Genomic DNA, 19954 nt, shown 5'->3' with positions numbered 1-19954 from the left:
TCATGACTGGTATGTCTGCACACTTAATGGGACCTGCTAATTTACTTTAAAATTGAGGAAATAAGCTCACGTGTGAATTTCAGTTAGAAATAATCAGACCGACTCGTATCACACGTGCTTGTGTCATCATCTTGTAAAGCAGCAGCTCTTTGTTGTTTGAACTTATCTACTCATGAAATGATGGAGCGCCTGAAGTTAGTTTTGCAGTATTTCCAGTCGAACTCCGAATCAATCTCCAACGGGATATGTATCGTCCTCGCCTTGGTCAGCGTCAAGCTTTACACCAGCTTTGACTTCAACTGTCCATGCCTTCCGCAGTACAACAAACTGTACTCTTTGGGTGTTATGGTCGTTCCACCCATTGTCCTTTTCTTCCTGGGGGTCCTGGTCAATCGACATACAGGTGTCATGATGGATGAATGGATGAGACCAACTGGAAAACGGTCTAAAAATCCTGCTGTGGTCAAGTAAGTCCAACTTTGTATCTACATCAGCAACTGTAATACTGTATGCTTTTTCAGAACTGTGATGGAACATTACAGTAAATAGGGTTCCGGTGAATCCCGAAATGGCAGTCTTAAAAATTGGCCTGTATTGGCATTAAAATATCTTAAATCAATCTTTCAAAAGGCTTGAAAATGTGAATGCATGATAAGATTTTGTGATTGTAAATGGTCTTAAATCTCAAAATAAGTTAAGATAAAATCTTAACTTTCTTCTTCTTTTATCTTTCTAATCTTTCTTCTTTCTACCCACATTCTTGCTGCTGGAGGCTGTAAATTTCCCCAGTGTGGGACAAATAAAGGATATCGTATCTTGTCTTATCTATCTATCTATCTATCTATCTATCTATCTATCTATCTATCTATCTATCTATCTATCTATCTATCTATCTATCTATCTATCTATCTATCTATCTATCTATCTATCTATCTATCTATCTATCTATCTATCTATCTATCTATCTATCTATCTATCTATCTATCTATCTATCAATAAAAAAAAATCCTCGTCTCACCCTCGGGTGGTGTCTGTCCCTCATTCAGTTTGGGTCCTCTCCCAGAGGCCAGGAAGCTTGAGGGTTCTGCGCAGTATCCTTGCTGTTCCCAGCACTGCACATTTCTGGACTGAGATGTCCGATGTTGTTCCCGGGATCTGTTGCAACCACTCATCTAGTTTGGGGGTCACTGCCCCGAGTGCTCCGACCACCACAGGCACGACTGTCACCTTTACCTTGCAGGCTCTCTCCAGCTCCTCTCTGAGCCCTTGGTATTTCTCGAGTTTCTCGTGTTCCTTCTTTCTGATGTTTCCATCACTTGGGACCGCTACATCCACTACAACGGCTTTCCTCTGCCCTTTATCTATGATCATGATATCTGGTTGGTTCGCCATTCCCATTTTGTCAGTCTGGATCTGGAATTCCCACAGGATCTTCGCTCTGTCATTCTCCACCACCTTCGGGGGTGTTTCCCATTTTGACCTTGGGGTTTCCAGTCCATACTCCGCACAGATGTTTCGGTAGACTATGCCAGCCACCTGATTATGGCGTTCCATGTAGTCTTTCCCTGCCAGCATCTTACACCCTACAGTTATGCGTTTGATCGTCTCAGGTGCCTCTTTGCACAAGCTACACCTTGGGTCTTGTCTGATGTGGTATATCTGGGCCTCAATGGCTCTGGTGCTCAGGGCCTGCTCCTGAGCAGCCAGGATAAGTGCCTCTGTGCTGTCCTTCAGGCCAGCCCTCTCTAGCCACTGATAGGACTTCTTGAGATTGGCCACTTCAGTTATGGTCCGGTGGTACATCCGTGTAGGGGCTTGTCCTCCCATGATGGTCCCTCTTCCAGCGCCTCATCCTCTGTTCCCCATTGTCTGAGACATTCTCTGAGTATGTCATCCGTTGGAGCCTTCTCCTTGATGTATTCATGGAGCTTGGATGTTTCATCCTGGGCAGTGGCTCTCACACTCACTAGTCGCTGGCCTCCTTCCTTGCGGCTTGCGCTACAGTCTCAGGGTGCTGGATTTGGGATGGAACCGCCCATGCAGGAGCTTTCGGGTCTTAACATTCGTGGTCTAAATCACTTCCTTTGGCCACTTTATTATTCCTGCAGGGTATATGATCACTGGCAGGGCATAGCTGTTTATTGCCCAGGTCTTATTCTTGCCATTGAGCTGGCTTCTTAGGACTTGCCTCACTCGCTGGAGGTATTTGGCCGTAGCTGCTTTCCTTGTTGCCAGTTCGAGGTTGCCATTGGCTTGTGGTATACCGAGGTACTTGTAGCTCTCTTCAATGTCTGCTATTGTTCCTTCAGGGAGTGAGACCCCTTCAGTACCCCTTTCCTCTCTTAGTCACCATCCGACTACATTTCTCAAGCCCGAATGACATCCCAAAGTCGCTGCTGTAGATCCTGGTTGTGTGGATCAGGGAGTCTATGTCCCTTTCGCTCTTAGCATACAGCTTTATGTCATCCGTGTAGAGGAGGTGACTGATTGTAGCTCCATTTCTGAGGCGGTATCCATAGCCTGTCTTGGTGATTACTTGGCTTAGGGGGTTCAGTCCTATGCAGAACAGCAGTGGGGAGAGTGCATCACCTTGGTATATGCCACATTTGATGGACACTTGAGTAAGTGGCTTGCCATTGGCTTCAAGTGTGGTTTTCCACATCCTCATTGAGTTCGCAACGAAGGCTCTGAGTATCCTGTTCACCTTATACAACTCCAAGCATTCAGTGATCCATCTATGTGGTATCGAGTCATAGGCTTTCTTGTAATCAATCCAGGCTGTGCACAGGTTGATACGTCGGGACCTGCAGTCTTGTAAGACTGTCTTAGCCTCAATGATGCCTGACATGAGCTTCCATGTTGTGGAGAGACAGGTTATTGGTCGATAGTTGGATGGGACTGCACCCTTTGAGGGATCCTTCATGATCAGGATTGTTCGTCCTTCGGTTAGCCATCCTGGGTGAGTCCCATCCCTCAGCAACTGGTTCATTTGTGATGCTAGGCGCTCATGGATTGCTGTGAGTTTCTTTAGCCAGCCGGTGTGGACCATGTCCACGCCAGGTGCTGTCCAGTTTTTCATATCTGAGACTCTTTCCTGTATGTCTGCCCACTGTTATGGTAACTGGGTTCTGTTCAGGGAGGTTGCTGTGCTCCTCTCTCAGGGTCACCAGCCATTGTGCACTGCTGTTACGTGCAACCTCCTTCTCCCATATGCCTTTCCAGTCCCTTTCAGTTTCCAGTCTTGGTGGGTTAGCTCTGTTGTTAGGACCCTGCCACTGAGCGTACACTTTCGCAGGTTGTGTTACGAACAGCGTGTTTATTCGTTTGGCCTCATTCTCTTTCGTGTACCGCTTTAGGCGGCTGGACAAGGCTTGGAGCCTTTGTTTGGCAGCTCCGAGTGCTTCAGGTATGGTCATCTGGATGTACCTCTTGGGTCTCGGCCTTTTCATCACACCTCTCTGGGCCTCCGTCAGTTGACCCCACATCCTTCCAAGCCACCTTGATCTTAGCCTCCAACCGTCTTTTCCATGGTGGTTAACGTATCTCATGGCTTCCATGGTTGCTCTTATAGCCAAGCATCTCTAGGATCACTGATGCGTATATCAGCTCATTGGTTTCCTTGATCGTCACGGTAGGGATCGCCTTCAGTGCTGCAGTCACACTTTCCATGAGACTTTCAGGTGCTACTTCACATTGCCGTTGTAATCGGATTCTAGTTTGCCCAGCTTTCATTCTCGCCATGATCTTTGCGTTCAGGTCAGTTGCTGCCTCGCTCAGCATTTCATTCATTGGGGCTGGCCTCCCAATCTCATTATCTGCAGGCCTCCCAATCTCATCATCTGTATTCATTGGGGCTATATATATATATATATATATATATATATATATATATATATATATATATATATATATATATATATATATATATATATATATATATATATATTTATTGATAAGTATATTTAATTACAGGACGACTCACAGAAATAAAGAAATTACAACAGTGGAAGCAATAAAACTGTAATGATGTGGATTTGGCAGATGCACTTCATCTATGGACCTAAGCAACTTCGGACAACGTTAGGCATTAGGAAGTTGGTGTTAAATATAAATTAATATGGATTCTGACACGTGACAGAATGTGAAGAAAAGGGGACAAATATTGATTTCTTTTTGCAGATATTTATTCTCAGCCATGATCCAGCGTGCCCTACTTGCTCCAGTGGTGTGGGTCCTTGTCACCTTGCTGGACGGGAAAATATTCATCTGTGCCTTCAGCATGAGTGTCGATCCTGCACTCTTCTCAGGTAGTGCTCTGTACAGAACCGTTTGTCCTACGTATACAGGATACATGTGTGAAATTGTTCTTCTTTTCGTTTGTGTGGTACATCATGTTTTTGTCATGCCTTCAGGTGTGCCAAACAACACAGGACTAGATGTGATGAAAATAATGGCCAAAGTGCCCTGCAAGGAGGCTATCATCTTCAGGAACAGCTCTTTCCATAAAGCAGTGTCTCGTTACATTCGCTGCTATTCGCAAGTAATCTCCAGCATATGTGTGGGTTTTAGGAAGAAGCTTCTGGGTTAGAATCTGAGCTCAGACCTTTACGTGTCGAGTTTGCATGGTGCTCTCTTGCATTTTCATGATCACAAGTGTTTGTTCTTTTTTTTTTTTAAATCAGATTGCTAACTCACAAGGAATTGTCAACTCATTCACAGCAAATTTGTTTCAATTTCTTTCAAGCATCATTAGTAACATTAACTTCCTGTCAAGGCAGTTGGCTGGTCCATCCTCCTTTTCCTGATTGTACTGGGAGCACTAGGACGAGTCCTCAAGCCTTGTTTTGATGACCATGCCACCTTCCTGCAGACACGCTACTGGAGCAACTACCTTGATGTGGAGCAGAAGCTCTTTGATGAGACCTGTGTTCTCCATGCCCGAGACTTTGCCCGGACTTGTGTTGTGCAGTTCTTCGAAGACATGAGGGAGGATGTTGAATTGTGTTCCCCACATCCTCAATTCATTAAAACCATCACGAATGACTGGGAATATAAAGAGGAGGGGCGACTTCATGGGATAACAAAGCAAGAGCAAATGGACAATTTGCTCCAAAAATGGTACTTCAGTAAACCGGAACTAGATGTAACCAAAGGTGCCTCCAGGCCCAGGATGTGTGTTACCTGCAAGGAAGAAAGGGGAAATCTACCATTTTGATGTATTTTTGTGGTTAAATGCTTGGTAGTTATGTTTACTCTGATGGTGTCATCAATAACTTCATACCGTAGACCAGAGGTCAGCTTTGTGGTGCCCGTGAGCACCAGGTAGCCCCAAGGACCACATGAGTAGCCCTTGGGCCTGTTCTCAAAATAGCTCACCAGTGAAGGGACATTGTGATCTCCAAGGACCATTGTAGAAGTGGTCATTTGATCATGTAAACAAAGAGAAAATAAAGTGTGTATGTTGGTGTTTATTTCTACCTTGTTAGTTATTCATTTGCTGATAATTATTTCAGAAGTGTTTTAAACTGACAGCCCATCACACAAATCGGTATCCAGGAAGGAGCTCCCAGCTTCAAAAAGGTTGGCAACCCTTGTTATAGAATGTTGATTGCGAAGATAGTTCCATCCACTTTTTGTAGTGCAGCCAGACAGCTGCGCAGCCAAACTTGCTTGACAGTTGCTTTAAAAAGCTTCACCTTGACACATCCAAACATACTCATTTTCATTGCGGCCATTTAGCTCAATCTTTGTTTCGTTTGCCCATAAAACCTTTGTCCAGAAGGTATTTTGCTCTTACTCCAGGTCGAGGTAAAACTTGTGTTACCGATTCCCCAGCAGTTTTCACATAATGGCCGGTTTGAGAACTTGTTGGTTTCTGGGTTTCTTTTCGATTGAGGGTAACACTTTGAATCTTCCAAATGTGGTACTGATACAGGCTTTTTCTTTTGTACTCTAAGAGGAGCAAATCATATGACACAGATGCTTTGAATGGGTGAAGGTGCAGTCTGAAAATTTTACATAGTAAGTAGGAGATCCACCCACAGGTTCTCATGGAAACATGCAAAGGGATATTTCAAGCTTGATTCAAAGGATCTGGTTTATTCCTCTGAAAGTAATTCTGCATTTATCCAGAGCAGATAATTTAAACATTTGGAATACATTTTCTCTTTGAAACCAAACACACAGTCCTAAAAAAGTTGTGGATTTAGCCCAGCTCATACAACATAAAAAAAAGTGTTGAAGGCAGTGTTGAGGCAGAGTCAACATGTGCGGTTGCTCCATTGTGATAGTTATAAAAAGGTACAATAAGGAAAACTCAGTCACTGCCGGATGTGAGCATATACAGCACATACATTTTAGGTAGGACATTTTATATTGTGATTATTTTTGTATTATTATACTCTTTGTAATGCCTCCACGCGAAATCCTCTGCTGTATCGCTTTTATATTTTGCACCACAGAGAGAAATAGATCTCACACACATGCAGGCATGTAAGAAGAGATGCCAGAGTGAAAGGGGCACCAAAGAGCGTTACACTTCTTGAGCTTGGGGGCGGGGACAGCTCAGAAACGCACATGAAGCATACTTGCATCTCTCCAATGACTAGTTGCCATTCTTGCATATGTCTACAGTGGGACTAGGTAGCTACCCCTCCATTATGCATACAGCATAAGTATATAGCATAAGTACAGTAAATATACAATACAATACAATACAATACAATACAATACAATACAATACAATACAATATTGGAATATATGAATGGATCTGTGCATTGTGTACTCCACATTTACACTTATTACATTGATAATCGAACTCCTCAATAAACTAAATCAGCTATCATTTGTTGTACAAGGATATTAAATGCTAAGCTTCATTTTTACACATCATCGTAAACCGATGCATTCAGTGAGCAAGCTTTTCCAGTTCCTGACTTGGTTGTGTTTGCACATGTTTTCACTTGTAGGCCTAGTTTTTTTTCCCTTCACCGGGGAGGAAACCAGAGGGCAGGTCCTTGCAATATGAGTCATCTTTGGTGCCCACAAAGCTCACACAAACTCAAAGTCGGGCTCAGATTGAGAGGGAAGACTTCTCTTTTCAGTCGGAAAAGTACACGTTGCCCAGTCTTTGGAGATAGCATCACAGAAGGCATCGCTTAAATGGATTATAAAAGTTCAGTCACATGTTTTGCCTGAGGACACGAGAAGCCTGTAAGTTAGTGTGACTTTCTTTGATGGTTGATTTTTTGCTTTTTAATCATACGGTTTTACAACATCTGTTCATGTGATGTCGTTTACACTTCAAAATGATGCATTAGCTCATGTGATTTCCGAAGGAAATTGAATACATCAAACATTTAATGTCGATCTTTTTGTTCTTTTTTTTCCTCCCTTTAGCTTGACATTACTTCAGCTCAGCTTCAGTGATCTTACCCGAACATCCCAAGCATGGCCGCTTATGCCCTTGTAAGGGAGAACTTTAAATTTGGGTCTCTCTTCTTCAAGAGTAAAGATGTAATGATCTTTAATGGTATGATTGCTCTGGGCACTGTGGCGAGCCAGACAGCATACAACGTTTTTGCTTTTGATTGTCCGTGTTCCCCTGGGAGAAATTACTACTATGGCATAGCTGCCATTGGTGCTCCAGCTTTGGCATTTTTTATTGTTGGAGTAATGTTGAACAAGAGGACTTGGGACCTAGTATCAGAGTGTCGCCTCAGGAAGCTCCGGAAACTGTCAACAGCAGCAGCATTTGCAGTATTGGGAAGTATCCTTGGTCGAGCCGTGGTGGCACCTATTACGTGGACAATTTTATCCCTGCTCCAGGGTCTGGCATACACATGTGCCCTAAGTGAGTTTACTGATCCCAGCACCGTGAAGGGTTTCCCCCCTGGTCATAATACAGAGGACATGGCAAAGTTCCCTTGCAAGGAAAGTATCCCAACCGAGCTGCAAGGCTTTTGGGCAGAAATTGACCGACGTCTGAAATATGAGTCACAGGTAGTGGAAAATAATGTTTTCACCAAAGCCATCTAATTTTTCCATCATTATTAATTTGAGAAAGCCTTCTAGAAATATTTGGTTTATAAAAACAATCAAAAAACTTAATAGAGAACAAACTGATTATCGACTAGCTATTTATGAGAAAGAATGACATGGCAGACCGACAAAGACTCAAACTGTAAATGTGCAAAAAATACCACACCTAACAATTGATTGACTTAATTATTATGTTGTTTTCAGCTGATAGGCTGGCTCGTGGTTGCCGGGACATCTCTGATGGTGTTCCTGGTTATGTGTACGAGACATTGCTGCTCGCCCCTTGGCTACCAGCAGGAAGAATACTGGTCCAAGTATCGCTCGAATGAAAAGACCCTCTTTCATCGTACAGCCGCTGTCCACGCCCAAATCATGGCTGCAAAGTATGTTCGGAGCTTCTTCGGTTTCGTGGCTTTGGAGAAGGATGAGAAGGAACATGTTGTCGAGCACCAGGCTGCGGCCAGTCCCATCTGCAGCACTGAGTGGAACAGAGTGACTGGTGTCTACCTTTACAGGGAGAAAAATGGACTACCTCTATACAGCAGACTCAATAAATGGGCCACATACAGCGAAGAGAACAATGTGGAGGGTTTCGATAAAGAAATGGATGTATATGACAGTTTTATTACTTAGCACAATCCAGTCACCGTAACCAGACGTATTTCATTTCAGAACCTTTGTTGACTTGTCAGATTTCGTCAAAGCAACACCGATGGGATGTAATTCACTCAGTTCGATGAATTACTCATTGTCAAGGCAGCCAATCACTGATATGTCATTGGGATTTGGAAACTGTGCTATAAAGACATTTACCGCCTTTTATTTAAATCGTGAATTCAAACTTTCGAATTACATTTTAACATTAGAATTACATTCGTTAGAGGGTCTGTCCATTACACATGTGCATCAAGAATACAGTATTTGACTTCTTGTTTTAGCAATGCTATCGTGAAAATGTATTTATAACAAGAATGCTCTTCAGTTGAGTGCAGACTACAGTCAATGCTGAACTCTGTACAAAAGTAGGAGAAAAAACTTGCAGAGAATCGTATTTGTGTATCTCTTTTTAGTTAGTAGACAGGCCTACATTATCGAGGCTTGATGACTCCTTTGATGCCAGAGTGACTCAAATGGTGGGAATGTGTACATTTCTGTTTGCTCACTTTTGACAAGCGCTCAAATAAAATAATTTCTTACTTTTGTCTTGTGTTACCCATCTGTATGTTTTTGTGTGTTTTGCAGTCGACTGTTTCCCTTGTCAAGTTTTTACTTGATGTTTTGGAGACAGTATTGGACATCACCTTCTCGTCAAAGAATGTTAAAATCTTTCATGCACCCTGTAACCTGATAGCATGTGAAGCAGTCCACTGCAGTAACCACTGTCCCTGAAAGGGTTAATTTCACATGGGTGGGTCGGCACTCCAAAGACCCAACTATTTGCACACAAACATTGAAAAGTGAATCTGAAATAAGTCCCCGTTAAAGTTCAAAATTGAGATTTGTGACAATCACTCTTTGGTTTTGCAACTGACTCACTCGTGATGTGCTCTGTGGTCAGTGTCTTCAAACAATCTCTCTTTTTTAATCACGAATGAGATGGGCTGACAAATGCATAAAGTAGGTCAACTGTTGCCCATAAACTGGAATGACTTCATTTTCACACATAATCTGTTGTTTATTTCCATCTAAATCCATTCACTTTTGACCAGCTGCAATACTTAGATCACAGTATGTGTCGCAATTATCCACATGAAATGATTTCATTCATAACATTAGTTTGAATTTAATGGAAAGAAGTGTAGACATGTTATTCCAACTTCAAAAGTAACGGTGTTTCTAAAATAAGGAAGCACAAATAATCATTTAGCACGATACGTAACACAACTTTTGGACAACAACCAAGAAACACACACATGAAAGATGTGTTTTATACATTCATTTTTCAGAAGTGAGTCAGACCGGATGAGAGGTCTGCCGCGGCGACAATGAAAGAAGGATATTATCATGTTCACTCTTTTGGGCTCTATTTTCAGCACATCTTTCATTCTGTCGATACATATTGCTGGCAGCTTGATGATGCCGAAGAACAAATTAAACAAGATTGCTGAAAGCCATGTGCAAACCAAATGAATAAAAAGCCTCAATGATTCGTGAAGATGCATTTTGCCATCTTGGGACATTTTTTTCAGTACAGTATACTTAAGCATTTCAATGTTTCACCCTTAATACTTCACACTGTACATGAGGTGTCAGGAAAGAGCTAATGTGAATGAAGCTTTGAGTAATGAACCCTTCGCTGAAGAAGAAATGCTGGTTTACTAGAGCAACATCTCTTTCTAGTCAGTAACAAAAGAACATGTTTTACTAGCTACCAATAAATTGCATCAACTTCCAAAACAAACAAAACACAAAGAAATTCTGCTTAGTCAAACGTTTTGTGTTGACACAATTGTTTACTGTACAGTAATATAGAGTAACTGCAAAAAGAGAACTTCAGCAGCTTTGGCTTTCAATGCTCAAGTTATCCTTCACGGCCAGGTGAAGCGAGTCTGCTTTTGAAGACGGGTACAAAACCCCGAACAAGTTACGCAAAATTAAGTCACATGCAGTCTTTTTGCTAAAGGCTAACATTGTTTGAAGTATAATAGTCACCCTTTTCTTTTGCGTGTGTTAAAATCAGTGTCTTGCAAGCGTGCAATCAATGATGACATTTCTAGACTGTTGGTGGTGGCTGCAGAGGTGTGGGGACTGGGGAGGGTGCGCTGGGAATGGTGGCAGCAGCTCGAGCCCTCTCGCTTGCTCTAAGTGGTTGTGACTGTGTTTTGGGTTGGTTCCTTGATGTTGCCAGTTTTATGGTCCTTTATGTTACCACCTTTATTTTTTTCATATAGGATTGGGAATGGCCTGATGTCTTGAGTATTCAAGCTCAAGTAATATGTCATAACATCCAGCTTTCTTGATGCCTTCTGCACCCAGCCCTGATCTCTATTGTTACTTTGTATTTTTGTATATAAAGACTTTTACTGCAGCATGTCGGCCCACCCAGTTCTCTAACTTGTCCCTCGGTGTGGTTGTGAGTGTGAATGGTTGTTTGTCTATGTGTGCTCTGCGATTGGCTGGCAACCAGTTCAGGGTGTATCACGCCAACTCCCCAAAGACAGCTGGGAAAGGCTCCAGCACGCCCGCGACCCTCATGAGGATAAGCGGAGTAGAAAATGGATGGATGGATGGATGGATTGATGGATGGATGGATGGATGGATGGATGGATGGATGGATGGATGGATGGAAGACTTTTACTTTTCTACTTAAGTGTCAAAATTCTGGCGCTCTCTTTTTCGTTAATGGATGCTACAGCTTCTTGTTGCTTTCAAGCTTAGCTTGTAGCAGACGTGTGCACATTGCAGCAAGACGTCTTTGATCCACTGTTGAAAACGACACTTTGATTCGCTCCTCTTTCATGTATAACAGCTTCAGACAACAAAGTGTATGCAGGAAAGTGGTTAAGTTTGCACGATTGTCTGTGTCTCATGTGTTGTTTTGTATTATTCTGTCATTTTTTTTTACTGTCTTTTGATGGTGGCGCGGACACCCGCAACAGCTCCTCTTGTTTTATGTTGACTTGAGAAGGAAGAAATTTCATCTGTGCTGTACAGCACATTTGACAATAACGTTGTATCCAATCCAATCCGATTCTGTTCCTGGCCTGACACTGTCCTTCCTGCTTCGAAGGATGTAGGCCTATCCTGCCTGGATATGACAGCCAATCATATTACAGTATCCTGCCTGGAACTCTAGTGGGATTCATGACTACAGGATGTGACATTTTCAGTCCCTTTCTACCAACTCCAGTCCCAAATATAGACATCTTCAAACACAAAGATACCATATTTATTTGACTTCAATAGTCTCTCACTTTGTTTCGTGCCAAAATCCTTGAAGACTCTTTATTAAACGTCCTCAAAAGGTGACACAAATTCCCCATAGACACACTCATGATTTGCAGGTCTCACAGAGACATTTAATGGAAGAGTTCTTTCTTTATGGAAGAAGTGTTGCAGTGCCTAATCATTTCATGCTTTGTAGACGTGGAGGAGGATTTCATTCTAAATTTTATATAAAGCCATTGTAGTGAGCCTAACACTTTTTTTTAGTTTAACACAGTCCTTGGGCTGCAGTATTTTGGATCGAGGGGAGAGTCTTGAACAATTTGCTGAAGGAGCCTTTAAGAGATAGTTACAGTGATCCAGCCTCAAGGTCAGAAATGCAAGCATTTCCTTCGGTGTAAACTTATGGCAAAAAAAATATTTTTTTTCTTCTCATTTTTCACCAATGATAGAATGCTATCCCTGATACTTTTTGTATGTGAGCAAAGAATAATAAGTGCTGGTCCTAAGTGATACCAAGTTTCCTCTCCACAGCTTGAGGCGAGCAAAAAGCAGTTTAAGGCAGCCAAGTCATCGGAGACTTTGCCTCCAAATGTTATAAGAGCCAAGTATGAGTACTTGGGTTTTCTCTGAGTTTGGTACATGGAAATTATTGGTCATGTAACTCTGGTTTTCTTTAATGCATGCTTGGAGTTTGGTTAACTGTTTTTCTTCCCTCAGGTTTCATAGATGGAGTTATGGCATTGGCATAACTGTCGAATAGGACATAGTGTCTTCTGATAATTACTGCCCGTGCGAAGCATACAAAGACTAAATAGGACTGGATCCTTTAATAATAAATGGCATGCTCTAAGCCAGGGGTGGGCAAACTACGGCCCGCGGGCCGGATCCGGCCCGTTGGTCATTTTAATCCGGCCCGCCGAAGGTTGGTATACAATTAAGGTTCAATGTAAATGATTGCATTCATTTAATTTGGACTTGTAATGACGGGCATTTCAACGCCATGTGGCACAGTTACTTGAAGTTGCAGAGCACAGGGAGGGAGGTGGAGACGCCATGGAAGCCCACAGTAGTGGCAACTCAAGCAACTCCCGCTTGATACGACGGAATAAGCGTGCCCGGCTGTCCGTGCCACTATTTCTATCATTGGATCCAAAATAGCGACATGCAAGAGACTCTTTATTGCAGTGAGTTTTACTGGAATTGCGAATATTTTTATGTCCTGTAGATCACGGCATCCAAACGAAGAGGAACAGTAATGGCCGCGGAAGAGAAAGTGAAGTGTATCTGATTAAACGAAGCAGGTTACAAAGTACAAAACATTCATGAGACGTTTGTCATCGGAAAGTGAAAAAGACTTTGAAAAACGAGGAAGCGATTCTTGCTCAGTCTGATTCTGGCTGTTTCCATGCTCAGAGTGAATTGCTTGCGGCTCGACGGACAGTCGAGTAAATACACGTTTCCTGGTATGTCTTGACTGTTATCGTGCTAAAAACTTTCCACAAACTGGACCGCTAATAAGAGTGAAAGAAAATTCCATAACAGTAACTATGGGCATCGAAGACTTCGAAGCGTCCCATGGCTGGCATCAAAAATTCATTGCACGACATCAGCTTAGCAAGGCTGTCTTGTGTGGTGATCGAGGAGAGGTCAAGTTCGAGACAGTGAGTGAGTGGAAAGAAACCACCAGGTCTTTTACTCGTGTCATTTTGTAGTAAATAGTCCTAACTTTTTTATATTTTGTCACCTACCAGTACTGTATGCTTCAGTTTTGGGGCAATATATTATTGCACTTTGTTGCTTGTGTTGTCACACATGTATGTTGTTAACATACTTTGATGTTCATACAGGACATATACCACAGTTGTATCACTGTTCTCTCTTTTTTTAAAGGTAATACTTTAATGCTTTTGTTCTGTTGATGTTTGGTATGGACTGTCAACATATACAGTTTTTATATGAACCGTATCTTGTGCTGACCCGGACCATCTGTCAAATTTAGAAATCAATGTGGCCCCCGAGCCAAAAAGTTTGCCCACTCCTGACTTAATCAATGATAATATGTGGCCAACGATATGCTATGAGCACTTACGCAGAATTCGGGGAACACCCTGAACTTGTTGCCAGCCAATAGAGCCCATAGACAAACAAACATTTGCAATCATCATCACACCAAGAGACAATTCAGAACACAGGTGTCAAACTTAAGGTACGGGGGCCAGAACTGGCTTGCTACATCATTTTATGTGGCCCATAAAAGCAGATCAAACATATCAACTTCCATTGTGCTTTCTAAAATGTCTACCAAAAATTTTAATTCTCCTATTTAATAAATAAAAGAGACATTCTAAGCATTTTCTTGTTACCAAACCCCTTATGAGAGTAATTTAAAGAAGAGTTGAATAAACAGTTATTCTTGACTTCTTTATATGGTCTCAGTCATAACAACCCTCCAACGAAAACAGTAACTAAAATGTGGCCCGCAACAGAAATGAGTTTGCCACCCCTGATTGAGAGTGTTCCATTACTATGCATGTCTTGGAATGTAGGAGGGGATTGGAGTATCCGGCGAAAACCCATGCATGCCTGGCCAGAGAGAACATGCAAAGTCCACAGAGGAATCCAACTGAATCCAACCCTTCACCTTTGCACTGTGAGGCGGTCGTGCCAACTGGTCAACTACCTTGCTGCCATTGTCGAAGTCAATTTTTAATATTATTGGAAGTGTTGAACCTACTACTGCGGAAGTCTCTCGCTGTTCATGTGTAGGCATCATTGCTGGTGACTACACTATGTTCTAGGCACAAGACTGGAGACGTTTCGTATTTTTCTGTGGTCGCTACCACTGAGTCGCTGAACACCCAACGTGCCTCAATGCATCGTCACTGCCAGAAGCGAACTGCGGGGAAGCTCCACCCCCTTTATTTATATACACTCCATAACACGGTATCCGTCCACACAAAATAGCACCAAACATTAAGCAATAATGCCAGTGGCATACATCGTCACCCAACAGGAAGATAAGAAAAATAAATTAGAACTCACATTAACAAAACCTTAAACTACATGATTGAACAAGTAAACGAGAGGAAAACATAACCAATGTGTGTTCTAAAATGATTTATTTTTTCTTCTTTTCGAAAAATAGTGAAAAATGACAGGCAGTTATGCTTTGTGCAGGCCCACAACAAATGCTGCTTTTGTGTTTTTGAGCTGGTCTTACTGGTATACCTGAAAGACCAGCACAAAAAACTTTTTAAAATAGGGCAGCTCTGACCAACAGAAGTATTACTTCCTAAAACTATTTCCCAAGAGAAGTTAGACAGACCCATGCAAAGAACGTGACTCGTGACACTCACATGCAAATTACATTACATGTGGTCAGTCCTTTCGGGATCATTTGGCATGACTTGTCAACAGCAGTTAAAACATGTGACTGACTCTTTGTACATCTCACAAAGTAATTTTATTACACGTTTACGTGAAATTATTTTGAGACCCGTAAAATTTTCACTGATTACAGACTCCTACCCCTCCAAAAAAAGGAAAAAACGACAATGACGATACAATTGTCAAGTCATGACTAGACAAACATAATTTACATCGACTTTATTCGCTACAGCTTTTACGCTGCTGAAATTTATGGGCACGTTATCTGCCAGAGAACTTGGACTACATGTTGGTTGTCTTGGGAGAATCGCTTTGCCACGTTTCACTAAATGACGTAAGCGGGCCAGTGACAGTTTTCTGATGCAGTAACGACTTCCCGGTTACAGAGAGAACGGACGCTGGGTTTTTAACGCATAAGCGTCAACAGCAGTTAAAACATGTGACTGACTCTTTGTACATCTCACAAAGTAATTTTATTACACGTTTACGTGAAATTATTTTGAGACCCGTAAAATTTTCACTGATTACAGACTCCTACCCCTCCAAAAAAAGGAAAAAACGACAATGACGATACAATTGTCAAGTCATGACTAGACAAACATAATTTACATCGACTTTATTCGCTACAGCTTTTACGCTGCTGAAATTTATGGGCACGTTATCTGCCAGAGAACTTGGACTACATGTTGGTTGTCTTGGGAGAATCGCTTTGCCACGTTTCACTAAATGACGTAAGCGGGCCAGTGACAGTTTTCTGATGCAGTAACGACTTCCCGGTTACAGAGAGAACGGACGCTGGGTTTTTAACGCATAAGCATTTTTGTTTAGGTATGCGGAAAATGCCACTATCAGCTGATTTTTTATCAAACAAAAGGGTCAGCAGGCTACGCACAGTTTGTTATTTAATATGGTGTAACTAGCTGAGTTGGCTATTATTAACTACTTCCTGGTTGGAATCGCAGCCATTTTGGATTTTGTACTGAGCAACAACTAGCCGGCCGTGCTTCTGAGAGCCGTCTAAGCTAGCCACCGCTGCCGTTTCCACATCATCATATCAAACCTCCCCACGAGACGGCAACACAGTTTTCAACAAGTCCACAATGAATCCCGAATAGTAAGTACAGTACTATTATTAAGAATACAGTGTCACGTTTGAGTGTGTTGGTTGGTATTACAATAGACAAGTTTGTAAGCATTGTCTGTGAAGTGAAGCTACATTAGCAGCTTACATCAGCTGACTGTCCAGCGGAACCTACCACCGAAGTCTGAACGCTGTTTATTGTTATTTAAGTTAAGCGACGGCTTTGTTTTTTAATCGAACCCCTTGAATTACTTTGACATAGATGGTCGTGGGAGGTTGGAGGGGACCTAAACATGCATTGGTCAACATCCAGACAGCTTTGCCTTTACCCCCCCCGACTGACATTTACACATTAATTTACTAACTGCTGTCTTTAGCTCCTGGGAGAAAGCCACAACATCTGGAGGCTTTTGATGTAAACCTGGGCCCGACTACATGGAGTTAAGAATCGTTCTCATTAGACGAGAGTAAATCATGAAACCCAAATGTTTATTATTCATGTCGTCACCTGTTTTGTGAACGCTTAAGGAACCGGTGGCACTGGTTCGTTGAATTTTACGCTGATATGAAATTCGCAGCTCGACCAAGCTCCCTTCTTAAACTTAAAAGAGGCTCTCCAGCGTGACAATTGAGGGCAATATGCCTGTCCCTGGATCGAGCAAAAATATGAATGTCATTACATCGCCAAATGAAGGTTATAAGTTCAACGAGTGCCTCATATTTGATCTTTGTCATGTATTTCAATAATATAGTGTGAGGAGAGTCGAAGCAGCACCCTCCAACAACTGTTCCTGGTCATGAGAAGATCACATGCCAGGGACATGCCTACAATTCCGCCACAGCAGAATTGAGCTATTACCTTACTGTTACTTCAGCTTTTGTTGTCTAGGGCTTGTCATCAATGTAATATTATCGTGTTTAAAAAAAATCACATTGGCACACATTTGACAAATTCATTGACAGTTCATTATCATTCATTGTCTTTTTAAAAGTAAAAAATTAAAATACTTAATCCACACACACAGATGCATACCAGAATATTAAAGAGGGTGCCACCTTCTGTGTAAATATTTTTCCTTGAAGTGTGTCAATGCCGTCATGCATAATAGCTGTTAAGAATTGTAATTCTCAGTCAAACTTCCTGTTGCTTCCTTAGCTATTGTACAGTATTTGTTTTTTCCTGACCCAGGAAGAATATAATTCATCAACAAATAAATGACAAATACTTACATTTTTGGCCTTTATTCACCAACACATATTGTTTTTTTTACAGTGACTATTTATTCAAACTGCTCCTAATTGGTGACTCTGGTGTTGGAAAATCCTGTCTCCTGCTCCGATTTGCGGTAAGTTTCTCCAGAAAAATCTGGATCGTTTTGTTTTTTTGTTTTTTAAAAATCATCTTTCGACCATAGTTGAGGTATTATGCTCTCATGGGCAAACATGCTACGGTGTGTCTGCAACTGATTCTATCAGTAACTACAATTGCATGCAAGAATTTTGTTACTGACATCGTTTGTTCTCGTTTCACATTTTTCTCTTAAGTCTGGCTAAAACAAAACCTGATTGGTTGCTTAGTACTGTACTGTATTCGAAAAGTCATGTTTGTATTCATGATGTCTAATTGCACATTTTTAATTGAGAAAGTTCATTAAACTGATATGCTATTGCAGTGTTTCCTCACCTTTCTTTACCCATGGCACACTCTTCACATCGATAACAATCTCACGGGACAAACGATTAATAAAAAATTGGATACATGGGTAAATTATGTAACTTCTGTCAAAGCATTAGGTCGTTCTGCTCTGCCTGGTCTTATACGTGGTTGGTATATAGATGAATTAACAAAGGATTATTTAGAGAAAATAAATAACTTTTCATCCAAATAATTGACTCTGGATAATTTCACGCGACACTTCTGATGATCGTTCACGACAATAATATGCCATAGCACACTGACTGGTTGGGTGTCACTGTGCTATTGCACGTCTTGTGAGCATCAATTTACTTTGACTAACAAGATAGAGACAATATTTTTTTTCAATAATAATAAAAATCATCATACAGAAATGCTAGTTTTGATGTAAGGGGAAAAAAAGTTTTATTTGGCGAGCTACGTATTTGCTCAGTCACAATGTAACAGTTTCAAACTAATGTTTTATGTGTCAGTATGTGTGTGTGTGGTGAAACAAATTGAATGTTTTTTCTCTCTGTAGGACGATACATACACAGAAAGCTACATCAGCACAATTGGTGTGGACTTCAAAATACGGACCATAGAACTAGATGGAAAGACCATAAAACTTCAGATTGTACGTAACACACCATTTGTCAAGTGTTCAGTGTTTATTGGAAATGTGTGTCGGTTGAAAATTGTTTACAGTAGTGTTTCCCAAACAAAATTCAACCAAGGTACCTTTTTCCTCACAATAATATGTAAGAAAATGTAGGAAAAATGAAATCGTAATCTCATATCGATTTACTCAAAATTATACTTAATTAGTGTGAACTCTGGACTTATTTAACACAAAGCTAGCATACTCACAGAAAGCCATGAATTATGATTATATGTCCCTGGCATAAGTAGATGGAAAAAGAGATGTGTCTTTATGGTAATTAAAAATTATTTTTTTAAGACAAATGAAGTAAAATTGGATGTCATAATTTTCCATGAATAATAAGGTATTTTTTGCAAAACAAAAAAAAAGATCCTACATTGTTGTTCAAAGGTCGATGAAAAAGAAAAATGCACAATTTTCAGATTTTATAAATGTTTACCAGTACCCAGAGGTTGTTAAATGAATATATAAGTAAAAAAACATTTTGAAATGTAGGTTAGTTGAATGTTACAAATTGAATTAATACAAAATGTATATACTTTATTATCATACGTCGTCTGGTGTTGTTGCGGACATTTCATTTTCTGTTGGTGGTGCGGTTCCAGCGGGACAGCTAAATAAGGGCTTAGTTGCCTTCTTATTATTTACCTCATTAGTGTTCGTCTCATCACTGGTTAGTTGATGAAAAGTAAGTACATATTCTGTGCTCATATCCTGTAGTTAGTCCATATGGTCATGTGTCAGTTAGACACATTAGCATGTTAGCATTGGCCGCAAGACATTCATGGTTACTTACGGTGTGCACTGAAGGGCACGTCGTTGGCTATTTGGATACTGTAGAGCAGGGGGCCGCCACAAATGAATTTTGGCTGCTACTACAGTATTGGATTTTGGATGACCTGTCATTATGGAACTCTTGTAAAAACTTCAGTTGTTGCACAGAAAGCAGCTATGCTGCTTGTGTGGTCGTCGTGTGTGTCTGTTAATCGATACCAGTACTGACTGACTTTGTAGTACGGTACTGCAAATAGAGTACCTCATGTGAAAGTACCCCAAAAGCACCATGCTACTCGCATATCAAGCATATAGCGTATGTGGTTCAGCTGTCCCTGAGCATGCTTAAAGCTGTTTCATGACACTCTTGTTGGGGTTGACTGTAAAACGAAACACACAACCAAAAGAATGACATATTGTACCTTGTATATTTAAATTCAGAGC

At 41.2% G+C, this 19954-nt stretch overlaps 3 protein-coding genes and 1 long non-coding RNA gene across 4 annotated transcripts in view; 3 read left to right on the top strand and 1 right to left on the bottom strand.

The window, feature by feature from the left end:
- calhm3 (calcium homeostasis modulator 3) lies at positions 1-5451 on the top strand. Its single transcript, XM_052081195.1, has 4 exons — positions 1-467; positions 4180-4307; positions 4413-4540; positions 4775-5451. Exons 1-4 carry the CDS (start codon positions 178-180, stop codon positions 5213-5215), a joined length of 987 nt encoding a protein of 328 aa, XP_051937155.1. The 5' UTR covers positions 1-177; the 3' UTR covers positions 5216-5451.
- Positions 5452-7016: 1565 nt separating this feature from the next.
- Positions 7017-9242, top strand: LOC127610699 (calcium homeostasis modulator protein 2-like). Its single transcript, XM_052081153.1, has 3 exons — positions 7017-7213; positions 7400-8002; positions 8246-9242. Exons 2-3 carry the CDS (start codon positions 7451-7453, stop codon positions 8672-8674), a joined length of 981 nt encoding a protein of 326 aa, XP_051937113.1. The 5' UTR covers positions 7017-7213; positions 7400-7450; the 3' UTR covers positions 8675-9242.
- On the bottom strand, positions 9180-10010 carry LOC127610757 (uncharacterized). Its single transcript, XR_007965028.1, has 3 exons — positions 9895-10010; positions 9548-9750; positions 9180-9310 (listed from the first exon to the last, which is right to left on the bottom strand). It is a non-coding gene; the product is annotated as an uncharacterized LOC127610757 (long non-coding RNA).
- Positions 10011-16060: 6050 nt separating this feature from the next.
- Positions 16061-19954, top strand: part of LOC127610714 (ras-related protein ORAB-1-like) — a 9548-nt gene continuing 5654 nt past the window's right edge. Inside the window, exons 1-3 of the mRNA XM_052081177.1 lie at positions 16061-16430; positions 17671-17743; positions 18614-18709. Coding sequence (XP_051937137.1) covers positions 16417-16430; positions 17671-17743; positions 18614-18709 — 183 coding nt within the window. The 5' untranslated portion in view covers positions 16061-16416. The remainder of the gene's footprint in view (positions 16431-17670; positions 17744-18613; positions 18710-19954) is intronic.

The sequence above is a fragment of the Hippocampus zosterae genome, chromosome 11 (assembly GCF_025434085.1).
Source record: "Hippocampus zosterae strain Florida chromosome 11, ASM2543408v3, whole genome shotgun sequence".
Lineage (NCBI taxonomy): Eukaryota > Metazoa > Chordata > Actinopteri > Syngnathiformes > Syngnathidae > Hippocampus > Hippocampus zosterae.
Note: the sequence above shows the minus strand (reverse complement) of the source record. Positions and strands in the feature narration are given on the sequence as shown.